This window comes from Salvelinus alpinus, chromosome 30 (genome assembly GCF_045679555.1).
Source record: "Salvelinus alpinus chromosome 30, SLU_Salpinus.1, whole genome shotgun sequence".
Taxonomy (NCBI): domain Eukaryota; kingdom Metazoa; phylum Chordata; class Actinopteri; order Salmoniformes; family Salmonidae; genus Salvelinus; species Salvelinus alpinus.
In genome coordinates, this window is record NC_092115.1 from 33213520 (window position 1) to 33233138 (window position 19619).

A 19619-nucleotide genomic window follows, 5' to 3' on the forward strand; every position below is an offset into this window, starting at 1 on the left:
GGGACTACACCATTCCATTAAAATAAATCAATAGCAATAAAGAGCTTTTTTCTTTGGTCTCTTAACGTTCAATGTTTTTGGTATAGTACAATGAAAATCTCTAATTAAATGTTCTTAGATAGTGAGCATAGATATTGGCCTACTATATTTCTTAAGGAGCCAACAAGTCTGGTTTTTAAACAGGCAGGTGGTCACGGAGTGTATTGAATGACTTGATTGTCCTTGAACTACAGACGCAGCATTTCCTCCTATGTCCTTAATTAACAGCATTCCAAAGGCAGGCTCGGCTCAGTGACATGATTTACATAAATTAGTGTCCACTGAAATCCCCATATGCAGGTCATTGAGGTATATTCGATATATGATACTCTCTCCAATGCTGCACTTCGAGGTGTTGCATTGGAAACATCTTCTTAAACTATTTTCCATATCTGTCCTGTCTTTACATCTTATGTGTGTATATTTTGTAATGGGCAAGTATGTTAGTTGTGTAACTGCTATGTTGAAATAACTAAGTGCAGTAAAGTTATTTGGGATCAATCCTTTATTGTTTCAAAACTCTAAATTATTTTACAATACAGTCCTTTATTGTTACTTCCGTGATTTGAATGATGGTTAATGTACAATGTCATCCAATAATGAAACACGGTCAAACAAAGTATTCCTTTCTACATATCAATATTCTATGATAGCGGGAAGTTTAGCGCTGTTAGTTTTTTCTGTATTTATTTTATTTAATAGCACAATTCCTTCCCTTTTGAATGAACAAAAAGCATTGTTTTTGGAAAGTGCATTGTCAATGATTGCAATGATGACTGCTTTCGTCAGTCAGCCAAAATGTACATTTTAGTATTAACTGAGGGCCATACTGTGTCATGAGTAACAAACAGCATTGACTACACTTCCAACTACAACATCTATCTGGATAAGTCAAATCAAAGAAAACATATCAATATGCATGCCGTGAACATTCATCCATAAACATTTACAATAAATGTATATTTTCATTTGAATTATATTGCTGATAATGATGAAGTATTTTCCACAAAGAGGACAAATGCTGATAATGAATGAGAACTAAATATATAAACATTCAAATAGTTTTTGTTCAATTAACACACGGGTATTAATGCTTTCTGCCAGTGTTTAGGGCCATGCCCTGATAAAGAAATAGCGTTTGGTCCACAACAACAAATACTCTAGATTAAAAAGAAAGAGGGGGTTGACGAGATATTGAACTGAAGGCCAAAATAATACCACGATTATGATTGGTCTTTTCATTTTCAAGTTGATAAGAGATCTATAAATGATGTATGATGTGAGAGTGTTTAAAACTTTATGCAATATAAATATACATTTCAGCTCATAACTTGGCTGTACTATACTTTCTTGTTCCACGGAACAGCTTTCACCCTGTAGAACTTGGTGCCCAAAGGAACTTTGAACCTGTTTTGAGCCTAAGATGGGAAACATACACAACATACATGCTCTTAGAAAGTCACCCTTTGATTGTTCATCATTTTATTTTAATTATTGATTATTTGACCTCCTTTAATGACCATCTATATTAAGAAAAGCTACTGTGCTCTACTACTAGACTATTACAATTCATTACCTATATACTACTATACTTTACCTTTTTCGCCTGGCAATATTCTTTCTCCATAACTTTTCCAAGAACCCACGGCCGTCTTGAGGCTCCTGATGCTGAAGTAAACATAGGATCTGTCAGTGATCGACACAATAAAACCAATGCTCAGTACACAAACTTTGACACGGGTTACTCAAAAATCACTTATCTGTCCAAGTTAATAAATTCAACAGTATTTACAGCTTGTAAAGAGATACCTGCTTGTTTTTGCACATAACTTGCTCTACAAAACCGCATTACACAATAACTTAGTATAATTGTCTATTATATACAACAAAAGTGAAATTGTACATTTTTGTATATTATAACTTTATTCTATAATAACTTAATGGTTTTTAAGAATTGAGGCCTACAATTAAAAGGCGATGGTGATTTTCTGACCTGGTTTGAGGTCCAGTGCCGTGAGGGACTCAGAGTGGAGAAAGTACAGGGTGGGACCCACGGTGAATAGAACATAGTTGTCATGCCTTTCATCTAGGATGATCAGAACCAAGTCGCCAACCTGGAAACTGAAACAGACACAGCGGTCAACCTTCACACAAAATGGTGCTAGATTCTATATACAACAACAAAATGAACCAGATATTAAGAGAGAAAGATGAAATACAAATAAAATACTTTGATTTGCTAGAGAAAACGTACATCCACGGAGTCTATATACACTATACATCAGCACTTTTGTGTGTCAATCTTCGTATGCTTACTCTCTGATGGCAATTTTCTCAGAATGCCGTGATGACACCGAGGACATGCTTTGAGACATCTACAAAGAGAGAACGGTAATGGTTGTTAAGAGTGAGATGATAATCTTCTTGACACTGCTGGTCATGGATGCGTTCCTGGCCAAAATGTATACCGACTGATCTTTGCATAGCAGCCATCAATAGTACCGTATGTTGTGCGGCGTGAAATGTACTTGCTGGAACGGATACATTTTGGCATGCATTGTTCTGCTTTTGTTTAGGTATGTGAGCAATAGTGCTGCAATATGTCAAACTGCCTGTATGATTGTTTTGATTCCCCTTTATCAGAAGGCTTTTGATAGAGGAAGTTACTGTTGCAGCTCAGAAAGCTCCTAGGTCTGCTGAACAGAGATTGAAGCATTGATGCTATTGCCATCTAGTGGTGGTGGTAAAATAGCTTGGGGTACACTAACAAAGCCTGTCAAACGCTAAATGAATTATATCGGCCTATACGCCGAGTGTATAAAACATTAGGAACGCCTTCCGAATATTGAGTTGCACCGGATTTAGCCCTCAGAACAGCCTTGATTCGTCAGGGCATGGACTCTACAAGGCTTCGAAAGAGTTCCACTGGGATACTGGCACATGTTGACTCCAATGCTTCCCACAGTTGTGTCAAGTTGGCTGGTAGTGGAGCTCTAATCCAAATAGCTTGTTCCATCTCCTCCCACAGATACACAACTGAATTGAAATCTGGTGACTGGGCAGGCCACTGCAGTAAGCTGAATTCACTTTCATGTTCGCAGAACCATACCTGTACAATCCTAGCGTTATGGCATGGGGCATTATCCTGTTACAAAATAAAACATTTGCAGATGGATTCACTGCTGTCATGAAGGGATGCACATGATTAGCAATGATGTTCAGACTTCCTGTGGCTTTCAAACTTTTATCAAGGTGCCCAATGTGTGCCATGAAATCACACCCCCACCACCAGTCTGCAACGTTGACACGCGGTATGACGGATGCATGTACTCGTGGTTTTCTCCGTACCCTAGTCCCCCAATCAGCATGAAACAGCAGGAACAGGGACTCATCAGACCATGTTTTCTCAATTCTCCAGTGTCCTGTGTTTTCGTTCCTTGTTTTTGTTCAGCCCACTGCAAATGCAGTTTTTAGTTTTTTTGCTGAAAGAAGTGGAACTGTGTAAGGTCATCAGCTGCCATACCCCATTCATGTCAAGGCATGACGAGTTATGAATTATTTTATGGGTCTTTGTTCACCAATGTTGTACTGGACTGTCAGTTGACTAACTGTAGCCAGTCTGTTGCTCTGCACATTTCGTGTCAGCCTCCTTTGTCCTCTTCCATCAATGACGGCTGGATGTCCTTTGGGTGGTGGACCATTCTTGATACACACAGAAAACTGTTGAGCGTGAAAAACCCAGCAGCATTGCAGTTCGTGACACACTTAAACCGGTGCGCCTGGCACCTACTATCATACCCCGTTCAAAGGCACTTAAATATTCTGTCTTGCCCATTCCCCCTCTGAATGGCACACAAACACAATCCATGTCTCAAGGCCTAAAAATCCTGATTTAAAAATCGATCTCCTCTTCAACTACACTGATCACTGATTGAAGTGGATTTAACAGGTGACCTCAATAAGGGTTCATAGCTTTCACCTGGATTCGCCTGGTCAGTCTGTCATGGAAAGAGCAGGTGTTCCTAATGTTTTATACACTCAGTGTATATCTAGAAGTAAACAATACACACGGTAACCATGTGAAAAATGAATGTAAAAAAACATGTACATTTGGGGGGGGGGGGGGGCTAGAATGGTTGGCTTAAACAATCACATGATATTAAAATCAACATTTCCTCCTCCCCTAATCAGCCATCAAAGTTAATAAAACCTACCAGTCTTTGACTGAGGCGCTTGTTTTCTTCTTCCTTCATATGTAAAGTCTGAAATATGACAGAAGATGTTAAAGCTCAAGTCAAATTCTATAACAATCCAACCCCAACTTCATCAGGTTCCATTTAGATGTCTACTCACCCTCTCAAGTAACAGTATCCGCTGTTTCTCCTCCGACATCATCAGGATGTTATCGCTAATAAAGAGACAAAGGGCCAATAATCAGACCAATTTGGCGACAGCTTTTAACACATTTGACAATCATTCAAACAAATAGTTGCTCTGAAATAAAACAAAAGATTCAACAAGCATGAATATGAATTTAAAGTGACTTTTGTTTGAGATGGCAATGATGATTGCTAGCCTGCGTAACTGTAGTTAACAGAAAAAAACACATTATAACTTACATTTCCCAATCCTAGCCTCCCTCGCTCTCTGTTATTTGTCCTCACTTTGTTTGTCCATCCTTGTCTGGCCATCTCAAACAAGCACTTTTAACATCCTTTTTAATCTTTTACACATTAAAACTGACAACATTCTTTGAAAGATTACAACTTATATTCATAATTTATCTTCATTATCCAATAAGGAGCACCTTCAAAGTCCTCACTGTCCTCAGTTCCACCAAATATGTCTCCATACTATATATGTTTAAACAATATTTTGCCAAAGTATATCTGTCAAAGCTTATTTCTATAAAATGACAGATTCATTGTGATGGGAGGGGGTTCTTCTGAATCACTGTTTATTGGATGTTATTTTATGTTTGGGGGATGCTTACTGCACAGTCACCATGCTGGCCTCCACAGCCGAGTCCACTCTGTCGTCCTCTCTGGTGGCAGCCACAGAGGCCAGTCTGTCTGGGTCAGGGAAGAGCTCCGAGGAGCAGGCTCCAGCCCCAACCTCAGTCCCAGGTCCAGGACATGCTCCAGATCCAAGTCTAGCCCCGGCTCCAGTGGGCTCTAGAGCTAAGGGGTTAGGGCTGTAGTAGGCTGAGGACACCAGGGCGGTGCTGCGCAGCCGGTTCAGATCCTCCTCCAACTGCTTCTTCTCCTGCATGACGATGGCCCGGTCCTCAGACAGCATCTCTATCAGACCTGAAGACACACAATGAACATATGATGATCATTTTTTAATTTTACCTTTATTTAACTAGGCAAGTCAGTTAAGAACAAATTCTTATTTTCAATGACGGCCTAGGAACAGTGGGTTAACTGCCTTGTTCAGGGGCAGAACGACAGATTTCTTACCTTGTCAGCTTGCGGATTCGATCTTGCAATCTTTCGGTTACTAGTCCAACGCTCTAACCACTAGGCTACCTGCCGCCCCTTATGAATGAACTGCAGCACGACTTACTTTCAATACAATCAACAAAATACCCTCTGAAACCAATAACAGCATAGAAAATCCTATCTAGTTCCAGCACATCCAGCCCATTAAGAGTTCAAAAGTTAGAAATCATTCTGTTCTCTCATAGTGTCCTAGCTGTACGTGACTGTCGTGTACCTTTGTCCTTCTCCTGCTGCTGGGTAACCTTCCGCAGCTCCTCTGTCAGCTCACTGATGATCTGTTCCTTTTTCAGCTTCTCTCTCATCAGAACAGTGTTGAAGTTAGTCTGGGGAGGGAGGAAGGGGACATGAAGGCTTTCAGACACCTCCCAGGCAATAGAGCAGCAGTAAAACACAACGAGGCAGTCACAGAGGACAAAGAACTACCAGACAGGGGACATGTGAGGCTGAGTGAGTCAATTGAGGGTTGAGTCACGGCTCAGAACCTCAGACCTCAATCAAGCCTGCTCGCTTTACCATAAGATCTTAGGCTTGGAGGACCACAGGGTTTTAGGCTGGTAGCATAACCTATGATAATCCCAATTTATAGAAAAAGTAAAATTTCGTAGTAAATGTTTATATGTGTGGTGCAGTTTTCAATTTCAGAGGCAAAACATTGTGTTCTAACGAATGCTTACCCCCAACAACGTGGTTTAACCACATTCCTCTAGAGGGCCACATAGCCACCTGTATCATATTCCCATTTGGACTGCTCACTAGCAAGACGAGGTCATGAGAACACTGTGTGCTATAAGTATGACACACACAGTGCCTCACAGACCTGCTTTCATTTAGGGGCTGACTAAGGCTACCTCATGGGCACATAGTGGTAGTAGTGAGGTAATGGAGTATTTTTAGCATTTCAGGTGTTGGTCACTTGTAGTCAGTTTTTTGCAGTTGCCAGTGAATCAAAATTAGACCTCCTCAGAAGAAAGGTAATGGGACAAAGGTAATGGGACAAACATTTAGCTAAACACTTAGCTAAAAGCTAAAATAAAAATTTAGGAAAACTATCTACAGTACAAAGTATAGGAAGTACATTGTAGTGTATCTCATTATGGTGCTGCTACTAGATTCAGTGCTGGTCAATATTGACAGAAGAACCCTCTGAATAGGATGTGAGGACTATCCCAACACTGACCTGTTGTTCTGCGATGAGGGAGGTCTTGAGGTTCTGCATCTCCTCGTCCTTCCTCCTCTCCAGGAGCTCCAGCTGGGTGTGCAGGGAGGCTGTCTCCTGCTGCAGACGCTCCTGCAAGGCAGAGTCCAGGGAGAGAGGAGCTCCTGCTTCGGATCCCCGACCCTCTGTCTGCACCTTCAACAACCCTGCATCTCTGTAGCACACACACAGAGATAGAAAGAGACATAAGTAACAGAGACAAGTCACACACAGTAGACAACAGGTCAAATTAAATACTCTTCACAAGTTAGTTTAGGTATGATTCTTTGGCTAAGAAAGTTCCTAGTGAGTTTTTGTCTCGTCTCAGTGCCCATCATTTTATGTTCCCTTTAAATATCCGAAAGCATGCAGTACATGTTATGGTTTCCTTAAGTGTTCACCTCTGGGCCTTTTTCAGGATGTAAACCCTAAATACAGCTATGTAATGGAAGAAAATAGCTATTTTCAGTGTATACTAAAGCTAATTGAAGTCTACACAAGTTTGTGTAATCTTAACTGTCGGGGTCTCAACTTACGGTTGAGTTAGAATACACAAGGGAACATTTCTAAATTTGATTGTGTATCAGTTTTTCCTCTTATGTTAGTCTCTAGCTAGGTCTCCATCCAATTGGCAACCAATTTTAATGCAAATATTCTAAAATCTAGTGGGCAAAATCTAATTTGCAACTGGGCTGGAATAATACAGTATGGCCTCTCTCTTGCACTTCAAAGATGGTACAAAATAAAATACAAAATAAGTTGTTTTTCTTTGTATTATCTTTTACCAGATCTATTGTGTTATATTCTCCTGCATTCCATTCACATTTCCACAAACTTCAAAGTGTTTTATTTCAAATGGTACCAAGAATATGCATATCCTTGCTTCAGGGCCTGAGTTACAGGCAGTTAGATTTGGGTATGTCCTTTTAGGCAAAAAAAAGGGGTAAAAATGGATCCTAAAGAGGTTAAGTTTGAAGTACCGAATAAAAATCTAAAAGTTAAATGTGTTTCCATCGCATTTTAAACTCTACCCGACAGTTTTGTCACAAAAACTTTTGCGTTAAATAGCAAATGTGCCTACTCTGGTCGCAGATGCTGTGCGGGTAGGCTAGTCTACATGATGAGTTTATTATGGATATTTTTATTTGACAAATGGCAGGCGATCATCATGTCATCAGAATAAGACCCTCGATATTTATTTAAAAAAAGGATCATCAAGTTCATCACCATACACTTTCACCACCCTGTGAAGTTCGTCATAACTTATTTCATCTGTAGCCTAATAAACTGCATTTCCCAAGTCGTAGTGGGAGGATCACACACCATGTCATAGACCCTCCAAGTTGACCTCGATATGATGGTTATTATATCAATATTTGCACATAAAGGCGTTTCCACTGCCATTTCTTGCATAATTAATTTTACAGACAAATAGATCCCACCACGTCGAACAAATAAATTATCTGTTGGCATTTATAAAATTGTACTGAAACTTCCTGTTTCCATCACAGCTGTTGTGATTTTTATTTATTTATATACAGTATGACTTTACTCGCATAAAAACTGTGGATGAAAACATGGTTAGTGACAGTCACTCAATTAGCCCATGTCAGCTAACATTTTGTAGATTGGTAAATTAGTCTAGCCAGCTATCTAAACTTGTAGTAATCATGGACGAATTATCGACCGGCGTCCCCCATTGATGTGTTAGTCACTCTCATTCAGATATCCTATAAAAAAAAAAATGTTAACATTTCTCTCCACCCTATGGCAAAATGTGTAGAATTACTGGAAATTAGCTGTAAAACAGCAAATTTTTCACTCCAGCGTATGGGAAAAGGTGTAGAATTGACTGAAATTATCTATACATTTGCTAAATCATCTCTCTCAGCCCAATGGCAAAATGTGTAGAATTTCAGCAAACTTGCAGAATTGTAGGGAATGAACTCTAAAACTAGGCATCTTGTTCATTACAAGGCTGATTAAATGTTTATTACAAATCACAGTTATCTGTTACCTGGTAACAGTGGTACATGCTTCTCTCTTACCTTTCTGAGGATTGTCTTTCCTGAAGCTCATTTTCAAGTTGTCCAATTTTCTCTAGAAGTCTTTTCTCCATCTCCTTCTTTTGTTGCTCAAAGTCTTTGAAGGCATCTGGTACTGCAGCCTTCAAGGACTCCTCTTTCTCCAAACGTTCCTGGGCTGCTTGGGTGTCCTGCTCTAATCTTTTGGTGAGCATATCATTTTCTGTCTGCAAATCGCAGATAACAGTCCTCAAGTGTTGCTCCTGCTCCTCAAAACTCCTCTGCTGCACTTCCTTATCGTTGCGCAGTGCTGCCGTCTGCAGGTCGAGGTCTAGTTGGAGGTTCTGCAGCTGTTCTGCATGGCTCCTTCCTGCGTCCTGGGCCTGCTGCTGCAAGGCAGTCAGCTCGCTGTGGTGCTGGTTCCTCTCTTCCTCGTGCCTGCCCACCAGCTCCGAGATGCACTGGTCTTTCTCCATGCGCATCAGCATCCGGAGCTCGGCCAGGCCCTTCTCGTACTCTTCGTTCTTAGCATGCAGCTGCCCGTTGACCTGAACTAGCTGTTCGTTGAGGGACTGGGTCTCTGCCTCAACAGTGGCCTTCCTCACGTTGGCTTCCTGCTGCCCCTGCTTGGCCTCCTCGTAGAGAAGCCTCACAACCTCCATCTCTGACTCCTTCAGGGCCAGCTCCACCTCCAGCTTGCAGCGTAGGTCAGCCAGCTCGGTTGCCCGGGCCTCCAGGTCCCTCAGCTGGCCGTCCCTCTCTGTCAGAGAGGCGGCGTGGCGGTCTGCGACCTCACTCAGCTCGACCCTGTTCACCGTTGCCAGGCACTCCATGGCCTCCTGGTTCTCCCGGGCCAGGGTGTCTAGCTGGGCCTGGTGCTGCTGCCTCATCCTCTCCTCCAGTTCCTGCAGGTGGAACTGCTCGGCCCCCTCCAGCTCCTGGCGGATCTTCTGCTGGCCGCGCTCGATCTCAATGTGGAGTGTCTCCAACTGGCTGTACAGGGAGTCTCTGGAGGCAGCCACAGTCAGCACCTCTTGGGCCTGATCGCTGATTTTCTGCTCCAGGACCCTGAGCCTCTGAGTGTGTCCGCTCTCCGCCTCGGTCCAGCACTGCCTCTCAGCCTCGAGCTGGGTCAGCTCCTTCTCCTTGCGCTCCAGCAGCCCCTCCAGCTCCAGCATGGCCCGCTGCACGTCTTTCACGATGTTCCGGTTGACCCGGTTCTCCTCCGTCAGGGTCTGAAGTTGCTTCTCGTGGTCCTGCTGCACAGAGAGGAGCTCGGCCTGGTGCTGCTCCCTCAGCTCCTCCTCCTCCCTCTTACGGATGGTGTCCACCATGTTGCGCACCTCAATGGTCATGGTCTTCAGGGCGAAGCCAAAGTCTCGCTGCTCCTTCAGCACCAGGCCTCTGAAGCAGTACAGGTCATCCTTGACGCTCCGCAAGTTGGCCTGGGACTCCTCGGCAGCACAGCGGTACTTCTCGATGCTCAGCTTCAGCGTAGCCACCTTGAAGTTTTCCCTCTCTAAGGTGGTGGTGTCATGCATGCGCTTGCTGTCGATGGCGTTGATGACCGACGAGTACAGCGACTCCACCATCATCTCTGGGCTGGTGGGGTCGCTGATGGGGGTGGGCGAGTTTTCGATCACAAACTCGTTGACCGCCGACAAGAAGTCTGACTCGGGGCTCTCAGCCAGTGAGTCCAGGTCCAGGGAGCCAGCCTGCTGCAGGACGGGGTCCATGTTGGGGTGGCCAATTGTCTCGAAGTCAAAAGTTTGGGCATCGATGCTGTCCGGGGACAGGTCCTCCAGGGCGATGGGGCCAAGGAGGGGCTGGCAGGGGGGCCCCGGGAGACTGAGAGAGGAGGGGGTCTTGGGGGAGGAAGTCCCTGGGGTGCTGTCGGACCGTGGGGTCACCGCTGCCGTGGATCTCTGAGCACTCTGGGTGCACGACCCCTGGAGGAACAGAAATAAGGGGAGTGAGTGGAGAATATGCAATAAAGGGACCGTGTTTAATGTGCTTTAAGATCGCTGCCATTCCATATTCCACTGTAATTTGTCATTACCCTTTGTTCGCTCAGTAAATCGGTGATAGTTTGAGACATCTCATCCACACTTGCAGCTTGAGAAGCAAGGACCAACTGTTGAAGCATCTCCACATGCAGATGCAAAGGCTCAAAATCACACAGTGTTGGAACCCTGGGGGAAAGAAACATGGGACTAACTTTACTCCAATATGAAATGGACAGTCTCCAAGGGCTATTGCACTGAATATTGCAACAGAGAATACAGCCAAGTGTTCACAAGTCAACTAATCATACAGGTAGTAGGCCTGTAACAAGTAGGGATGCACACTGGAAATGATTATATTACTCAAATAATATCCAGAATTTTTTTCAGATATCCGGATAGTAGAAATTCGAGAAAAACAATTTTTGGGCTATTGACTCTCATAACGAAGCAAATACACATGGCAGAGGTAAACAGTGGACATTATGCCTTTCTCAGGTAGTTTGGCTAACAGCGAAAGATAAGTTTGATTTTCATCACGATATAACGGATTCTCCTCCAAAAAGGTTTTCTGTTGAGTGTTTCTCATTGATCTATGTCAGGTATTGTGGAAACTCAATTAGGTGAGCGCCTGTAATTGCTGTTTGAAGTGTGGAAAAAAGCATACCGATGTCAGGGCAGCCTTGAGGGCAGTAACTCAACGCACCGCAATAGAAACTACATTAACCCTTTACACACCTTGAAATTGGCCTATATGGATAGGGCTAACATTAAAAATGTTTCTTACATTAGAAATATGAAAAGCATATGATTGTGGGAAAATTATTAGACCAAAGGTGAGGACAAGAGTTCACCTGACAAGACTGAATGCAAACGTAACACTGTTGATTTTATGTGAATTTCACATTTATGTAAGTTTCACCGCATTTGTAGATAACGAAATCTGAAAATACTATGGATATATCCCACAGCAGGTTGGTGGCACCTTAATTGGCGAGGACGGGCTCGTGGTAATGGCTGAAGCGGATGAAGTGGTATGGTATAAACTACATCAAACATGTCTTCCATGTGCTTAATGCCATTCCATTTATCATGTTCCATTCAGTAACATGATAAAAATGTTCCTGGAAAATGTGAGGTAGGTGCAACATAAGACAAAAAAATGACACGGGTTTGAGTGAGAGGACTAACCGGTGTCTCCAAGTGGCCACACTCCTCTCCAAGTGGCCACACTCCTCTCCAAAGTGGACAGTTCCTAAGTCATTTCAAATCCCTTTTATGACTAAAAAGAGTCTTCAAATGTAAGGTGCTCTTTTGAGCTCTCCTAGATGTGCCATTGAGGAACTAGAGCAAGCACACTTGGTTGTTTGGTTTGGAACACAACCCTGCATCCCAGCCTTCACACAATTACTGTTGCTGTTGTTTACACAATGCAAAAACGGTCCATTATAAATTGCAATCTGGGTCAGGTGGGCATAATTTGAAAGCCTGTTCTACTGCCAACATAGCTAAGTTATAGAAAGGAGTGATGAGTGCATAGAGGTGTGTGTGCAGGAGAGAATTTTCTTCACAATAGACAAACAGGCTCATTCTGTTCAGAACAACCAAGGGTACGACGCCATGTCATCTTGTAACTGTACATCAAACAGTGATCATAAACGTTGACAATGTACATGACATGAGTTTTTGATATGGAAATACCAAGTGCACATTTGGACTCAGTGTTTGGCTTGCTTGTATGACATCAAAGCAGTATTTACTATAATCCTCAACGTCTCATCTTTAAAAATACATAGTCCTCTTCATTTACAGCATTTCCAGAACCAGACAACAAAACATTTGCTAAAGTTGCCCAATTAACGGGAGGGATGGAGGCAACTTCTTGTCTCGCGAGGTGCTCAAGTTCAGAACGGCTGTCAGTCAAAGTCCATACAGCGCTATGAAGTGCAGAGCTCTGACATCATGTAACTGTACAGCCACTGAGTTCCAATTTAGGCGTTTATCAAAGCACAAATCTGCCATTATCAATATGTACAGGGGTACGAGTGTAAAGGTTTAAAAGAAGTTTGTTTTATTAAATATACAATTTAAATTGTCATGGTATATAATATAATGTTTACATACCCTACATTACTCATCTCATATGTATATACTGTACTCTATACCATCTACTGCATCTTGCCTATGCCGTTCTGTACCATCACTCATTCATATATCTTTATGTACATATTCTTTATCCCTTTACACTTGTGTGTATAAGGTAGTAGTTGTGGAATTGTTAGGTTAGATTACTTGTTGGTTATTACTGCATTGTCGGAACTAGAAGCACAAGCATTTCGCTACACTCGCATTAACATCTGCTAACCATGTGTATGTGACAAATAAAATTTGATTTGATTTGATTATATCCTTGTAGGTAAAAATGTCACACGGATTATTTTTTCGATGTTATAATAGGGCTACAGTTGTTTTTCTCCAAAAAAGAACACTCGCTCAAGTAATTGAATACCAACATCCGTTAGGATATTCGATTAACTGTACCAAGTTACAAGACATGGTTATTTCTTTACTATGCACATGAGGGAAACCATGGCCTACCTGAGGAAAAGCTGCACCTCTGTAGGACAACAGGTCTTTAAGTACTGCAGGTCACCAAGGGAAATATCTGGAAGCTCAAAGTCAAACCTTCTGGGCTTTCTTGTCTACACAATAAAAGAGACAACAAAAACAAGAGAGAAATGGGTTGGATTATAATATTTTGGAAATGGAAATAGACGTTCATAGAACACAGTAAGTGACTGACTACTTACGCAAAATGAAGTGGGGGGCCATGAGTCAAGTCCTCTAAACAAACGATTTCGGAGAAAAGATTTCCCTGCAAAGAGGATCACAAAGCTCAGCTGTTGGGTTTGAATTAATGGATGTTCATTTCAAAATCACCAAATAGGACTTTTTAAAATGGAACTTACTGAACAACTTGCCAAACGTTTCCCTTTTATACTTCTCAGTCTCATAGAGATGCTTTCCATCCTTCACGAGAGCACAGGCCCACTGAGAAGAGAGATAACAGAAGAGCACAATTTACACCGTTTTTCATCCAATTGTTTGAGTTCCTTGCATATCTGTAGGCCTGGCTGGAGGTTGAGGCTTGTGTTACAGTAGGTCTGCATGTAGTGACTGAAGAGAGACGTGGGTTGGCCTTGGGTTTTGAAAAGGGGTCATGAGTGGGTGCTGTGCTCTGACTGACCTCTCGGTAGTGGCCGATGAAGAGCTTCCTGCGGACCACCTCAACCACAGCCAGGCAGTACATCTGAGGCACGGTGCTGAGGGCGTCCACCACCCGGACTCTCTCCATCAGCTCGGTCAGCAGCCTCAGCAGGGCCTGCAGCTTCTCCCCATCCTGGTCCGCGTGCAGCATCACGTAGCAGCACCATCTACATTCACAGTGGTTAGGGTCAGTGTTAGCTTAGCTTGCATATATAGAAAAGTGATTTACATGGCTTGCACATGACCACTTATGGTGAATTTATTGGAGTGATTTTGGTTTGCTGCATTGCTCAAAAGGAATACAGATGCACCAAAAGAGACACAGAAAAAAGAAATGAGAGGAATTAACAGATGCCTTACTTGAGACGAACTTGTAGGTTGTTCGCCAGCTCCTGTTTGGCAGTGGTGCACTTCTGTTTGATGTCCAGCAGCTTCCTGTGGTTGGTCAGCATGATCATCAGCTGATTGGCGTGACTAAGACACAGGTCAGGCAGCACGGACGTATCCTTCAGGTTCTCAGCACGCTTCTGATTGGCTAGAAATCCCTAACAGCCAACAGATAGACAAGTGAGTTTAGTTTTATATTTCATTCACACATTTTCAGCTGGATTGCATTATACAGTACATCATACAGTATGTGAATGAATAGGCACATTTTATACAGTGTGTTATTCACCATTGATTTTACATAATGTAGATCACACCTTATTTTACCTACCTGAGCAAGTTCCTTCTGTTCATTGACCAACTTTTTACAGCTCGCTATCATTTGGTCTAGAGCGTATAACCTGTCCTCAAGTCCTTTGATGGCTTTCATGTTCTGATTATCCAATTTGGCAATCGTGTCTCGACATTCCGCTAAGAATGGTTGAATGACCCGTGGGTCGAGCTGAAATAGAAAGGAGATTCACATTATGGTTCCATTTTGTCTGTGTTTCTTTGCATTTTACAACCAAGACATATCACTGAATAGACTCTCATAAATTAATTTACACCCAATGTTGATTCATTTAGTAATCATGGCAAGGCCACTCCACTGACAGAGACCAATTCAGCCACACAGAAACAAAGAGACAAACATAACAGAAAAGACAGACAGAAACATACAACAGCGACTCACCCTATTGATGGAGTCAAAGCATTTCCTCACGACTGATTCCACGTCATTGGGCCTGTCTTGAACGTTGATCCAGTCCAGCAGTGTGACGTTGAAGGACAGGGGGTTGGCCCTCTCTGGAGAGTCTGCCTCTTGCAGGGCTGCCCTCAGCCCACTACTGTCCGTCATCTCACTGCTTTCCTGGGCTTCGGCGGTGTCGGGCGAGCCCCCCGCCCCCGGAGCGGAGAACGATGCAGGTAGCTTGGTGGGGGTGGGGCAGATCACCGAGTCGGTGGACTTCTCCTCCTCGGTCTCGTCAGAGTCCTTGTTTGGAGTGGAGCAGGACTTCTCTATGCATTCTTTGTAGCTGTGGCGGGTCAGACACTCCAGCAGGGGGATCTTGGCCATGACTGAAACTGCTGTCCCCAGTCTAAAAAAGTACATGTCAAATGTCAGTTCACACCCATAGAATTTAGATCTTTGGATACAGCTCACATGTGGCACGGTCTTTGGATACAGATTAATTAAGGCAAGTGTGGCACAGCGGAGAGAAAGATAGGAAACATAATTAGCTGATGATTCCACACGTGCCAGTGTGGTACGCCACACACCTGCAAAAATCTCTAACCTGAAAAGGCACATTATCTGCGAGAAATATGTATTTAACCTGAATAATTAATTGAAATGTAACCTATTGACTATACTGTCACAGCAAGACAATCCTTCCATATATTTGTTTCATTCATACCCCACACACCCCTTTCAAATTGCATTGAACTTAATATTTATGCAGGGGGTCACTTACTTTGTCAGTTTCAATTTGATATCCTCAAAGTCTTGTTGATAATTAATGTATGCCGTGTCAAATTTCCACAATAGCTTCTGATAAGACAGGGTGCAGTCATCCAGGTTTGCCATGATAGCAGCCCAACCTTGGTGTTGGAGATGTTCATCATGAACCAGGCGTTCGCAGAAAGAGCAAAGTTTCTTGGCGACTTCAAACATTTCCTGGAGAAGCAAAAGAAAGGTATTCACTAGGTACACACTAGAAATGACAAAACAATCATAAGTTCCATTAGCTTTCCTTACTCGAATACCGAGAAGACTACATTTTCATATCCGATTTTAATGTTGTAGCATGGTGAAACAAGGTACAGCAACATTGATGGCGTATTTTGAGAAAGTAGTATCTGCACCAGAACAAACAAAACATTTACCACAGCAAGCTGTGTTCGCGAGGCAACGGTGTGAAAGACTGCTGGCATCATTAGTGACTCCTCCACCTTGAGCTCCATCTCATTCTCAATAGAGAAGGTGGTTTTAGGGATCGTCGGAGCCCGGTCACACAAAATCATCTCTTTGTTGAACAGGAATATGGGGTTGGTGTCCTGGGCAAAAAAAAGCACAATCTGTCAAGACACTTGAACTGAACACGTCTGGAATAATAACATTTCTTTTTTTCAACATCTTGCACAGTGGCTTCAGAAAACGGTCACCAAATTTAGTTTATGTCAAAACCAGCTCCTTTATGCAACATAATTGTTATAAAAAACAAACAATGATTCCAAATGGTGCAAACTTACAGTGCCGGCACTGTAGCTGCAGACTCTCCTCTCTGCAACCATACACTCCCCTCCATTGACAACCAGAACTTGATGCTGGGTTGCAATCTTGTATTTGACCTGGATGGCATGTTTGAGGTCCAACACTCTGCAAGACATGTAGGCTATATGATCAAATTCAGACAACCTTTTGATTTAAGCATAAATTACATTTTCTGTTGAGACTGAGATAAATTGAAAATGGATGTAGGTAATCTGAAAGATTAAATAAATGGCTCTTACGTTTGGACAGCAAGCTCTGTGTCAAATGCCAGAGTGCTTCCATTGTTGACCTGGAACACATACAACTTCATGTCGAATCCTCCAGCTATCTTCACACTCCTTTATCTTGATCATTTAGTCATTCAACACCACCCTGTGTAAGACAAAAAAGGTACAATAAGTATTGACTTTTGGTTGCGACTGTATACTATTCCCTACTGGAAGCTACAAGGCCCATCAAATACATTTATTGACACATAAACCACATCATCTAATGTTAATTGGCCTGTATCACATAAGGCTTATCCAAAACATATAAATGAAATACAAACAATCAAACATACCGGTTACAAAAGACTTTGGAATAATTTGCCATTTACCTAACTAACATGTAACTTCTAGCTACATAAGATTGTATACACGTGTTTCAGCAATGTATTTCAATATTTTCAAAGGTGAGAACTGAAAAGCAGCCACACACGTGGGGCTTCTAGCCTAAACTAGTTACTTGAACTCAACCATATACGTTTTGCTCCAATTTTAGAGCAGCTGGCTAGTTGTAACATTAATATATAGACATTGCTGCTTTGCCCAGCAAAACTATTCTCAGGAGAAATGTAAATGGACACACTCACTATATTATATAGGCAGTCAAGTGCTGTAGCTAACGTTACAGGCTGAGTCATGTTGGCTATTAAATTAGCTAGGTTAGGTAACAAGCTAGCAAAAGCTAACATCGGTGAACTAGCATTCTAAGTTAGCTGTTCACGTTGTAAACAAGAGAACGCCGGTCTCACCTTGAAACTTGGCTAGACACTATCACAAACAATGGCTAGTTGACAGCTAAATTAGATCATTTCATGGCATTATGCTGTGGTTTGGTCGGTCCCAACACAACACACGTAAAAGTATTGGGGAAATACGCCCTGGAATGCGCTGTAGCAATCTAACGTTCGTTGGCTAGTTACCGAATGTGGCAAGCACCAGCGGGGAAAGCTAACGTTAGCTAAATGGTAAGTCTACATTTGAAACTCTCCGACGATCAGCTACGAGGCCTTGCTTGACACTGTCGGTGGCTAGAAAGCGTTAGTTCGTTAGTACTATATGCGCTTGCGTGACTTAACATTAGACCATTAGCTAGCTAGTAGCCAACGTTAGCTAGATGGACAAAGGAAAGACGACAAAGGGACATGCAAATATAACATACATTGATTACTATCGACATAACTAGCTGGTTAACGAATTAACTAATACATGTCTAGTTTAAATCATTTCGTTTCCTCTGACGGTTTTAATAGCTGGCTAGACTAACGCAGTTTCTCATCAACTTAGGTAACGTTAGCTAGTTTAGCTAACATTGGCTAACTAGCCATATCGTTCTTTTAAGTTTACACCCATGACAGTGAAGTGGTCGGTATTTGCAAAAATGTAATTCCATATGACTGACATGTCTAGCAATGAGAAACCTATTCTTACCGTTGTTGTTTACTCCAATCCTTTGCCCCGCCTTGGCGAGCTAGCTGGCTAACTTGGTTTAGCTTGAATGGCATAGCGCTAACGCTAGCTAGTTTTAGAAAACTAGCCGAAAATGTTGTTAGTTAGCTATGAGGTATGATTATCTAGTCTTTAATGTAGCTGACTCAATCTTAGTTTTTACGGTCGATTCATATTGCTATCTACACATTTTTATGGTTTCTCATTTAGCTTGTCACTGATCTATTTTCTTCGCCATGGGTTGTGTAACACCAGCTAATGTTTATTTCAAGTAGCTAGCAAGCTAACACCCTATTCTGCAGCTAGCTGTGTTTTGTTGTTGTGCTCATCGTCACTGCACAGCGAGGTGCATTCTGGGAGAAGAAGAAGTAATGGCTGTGTTTTGGTGCAACATGAAAGGGGTGTGGTTTGTCCAAATGCAGTAGAGAAGGGCCCATAATAGTACAAAGGATACAATAGTATATTTTTAAATAAATTATTTATTAATTAACACACCAAATTGATCATCCAACGACAAACATTTCGCTAGACCCACAATAACATCTGCTAAATGTGTAGGTGACCAATACAATTGGATTTGATTTGAACACATATGGCATTGAATGTAGAGAGAGATTGACGCACTCACTCTCTACCTCTACTTGAAACCAGACATCCATGCAGCATTAGCATGTATGAAAAAAATGCATCACTGGAGTATAATTGCAATCAACATTTCAAGTAGTAAAGCATTGGCTTTCAAAATCAGAATTACCTTCATTCACCAATGGGCCTATGTACCAAGAATTTGACCTGGTGAAATGATGCTGACCACAACAATTATAATTTACTGACAGAATATATAGACAAAGAATTTTCACAAAATACACATACACATACTAAAGATACAGAAAAATCTGAAGAAGTGCACACAATTTTAAAGAAATATAAAAAATAAATTAACTCATCCTCTTCGCATGTATGGCGTCGTGTGGGCGAGCGGTTTGCTGATGTCAACGTTGTGAACAGAGCGCCCCATGGTGACGGGGGGGTTATGGTATGGGCAGGCATAAGCGATGGACAACGAACACAATTGTATTATATCAATGGCAATTTGAATGCGCAGAGATACCGTGACGAGATCCTCAGGCCCATTGTTGTGCCATTCATCCGCCGCCATCACCTCATATTTCAG

The 19619-nt window shown here is 42.3% G+C and overlaps 1 protein-coding gene across 3 annotated transcripts; it reads right to left on the minus strand.

The window, feature by feature from the left end:
• Window positions 1-526: 526 nt before the first annotated feature.
• On the minus strand, window positions 527-18805 carry LOC139560464 (RB1-inducible coiled-coil protein 1-like). Of its 3 annotated transcripts, none has more exons than XM_071377272.1 (23): window positions 18428-18805; window positions 16973-17105; window positions 16712-16838; window positions 16346-16516; window positions 15934-16136; window positions 15153-15558; window positions 14751-14921; window positions 14393-14577; window positions 14013-14199; window positions 13735-13816; window positions 13576-13640; window positions 13364-13467; window positions 10822-10954; window positions 8787-10711; window positions 6721-6913; window positions 5758-5866; window positions 5033-5348; window positions 4393-4447; window positions 4254-4301; window positions 2356-2414; window positions 2033-2160; window positions 1637-1707; window positions 527-1457 (listed from the first exon to the last, which is right to left on the minus strand). In XM_071377272.1, the coding sequence occupies exons 2-23, from the start codon at window positions 17041-17043 to the stop codon at window positions 1380-1382; spliced, it is 4887 nt and encodes a 1628-aa protein (XP_071233373.1). In that variant the 5' UTR covers window positions 17044-17105; window positions 18428-18805; the 3' UTR covers window positions 527-1379. The 3 variants fall into 3 exon arrangements, with proteins under 3 accessions (XP_071233373.1, XP_071233370.1, XP_071233372.1); XM_071377269.1 differs by having other exon boundaries at window positions 1637-1725; XM_071377271.1 differs by lacking the exon at window positions 18428-18805 and adding an exon at window positions 17749-17986 and having other exon boundaries at window positions 1637-1725.
• Between the last annotated feature and the right edge of the window lie 814 nt (window positions 18806-19619).

Coding starts and splice junctions, on each gene's coding strand:
- LOC139560464 (XM_071377269.1), bottom strand. CDS start 17,043: ATGAAGTTGTATGTGTTCCAGGTCAACAATGGAAGCACTCTGGCATTT. Junction 14,922..15,152: donor GCTTTGACTCCATCAATAGG/GTGAGTCGCTGT, acceptor TTTCTATTTCAG/CTCGACCCACGGGTCATTCA. Junction 2,161..2,355: donor GAGAAAATTGCCATCAGAGA/GTAAGCATACGA, acceptor TGTCTGTTTCAG/TTTCCAGGTTGGCGACTTGG.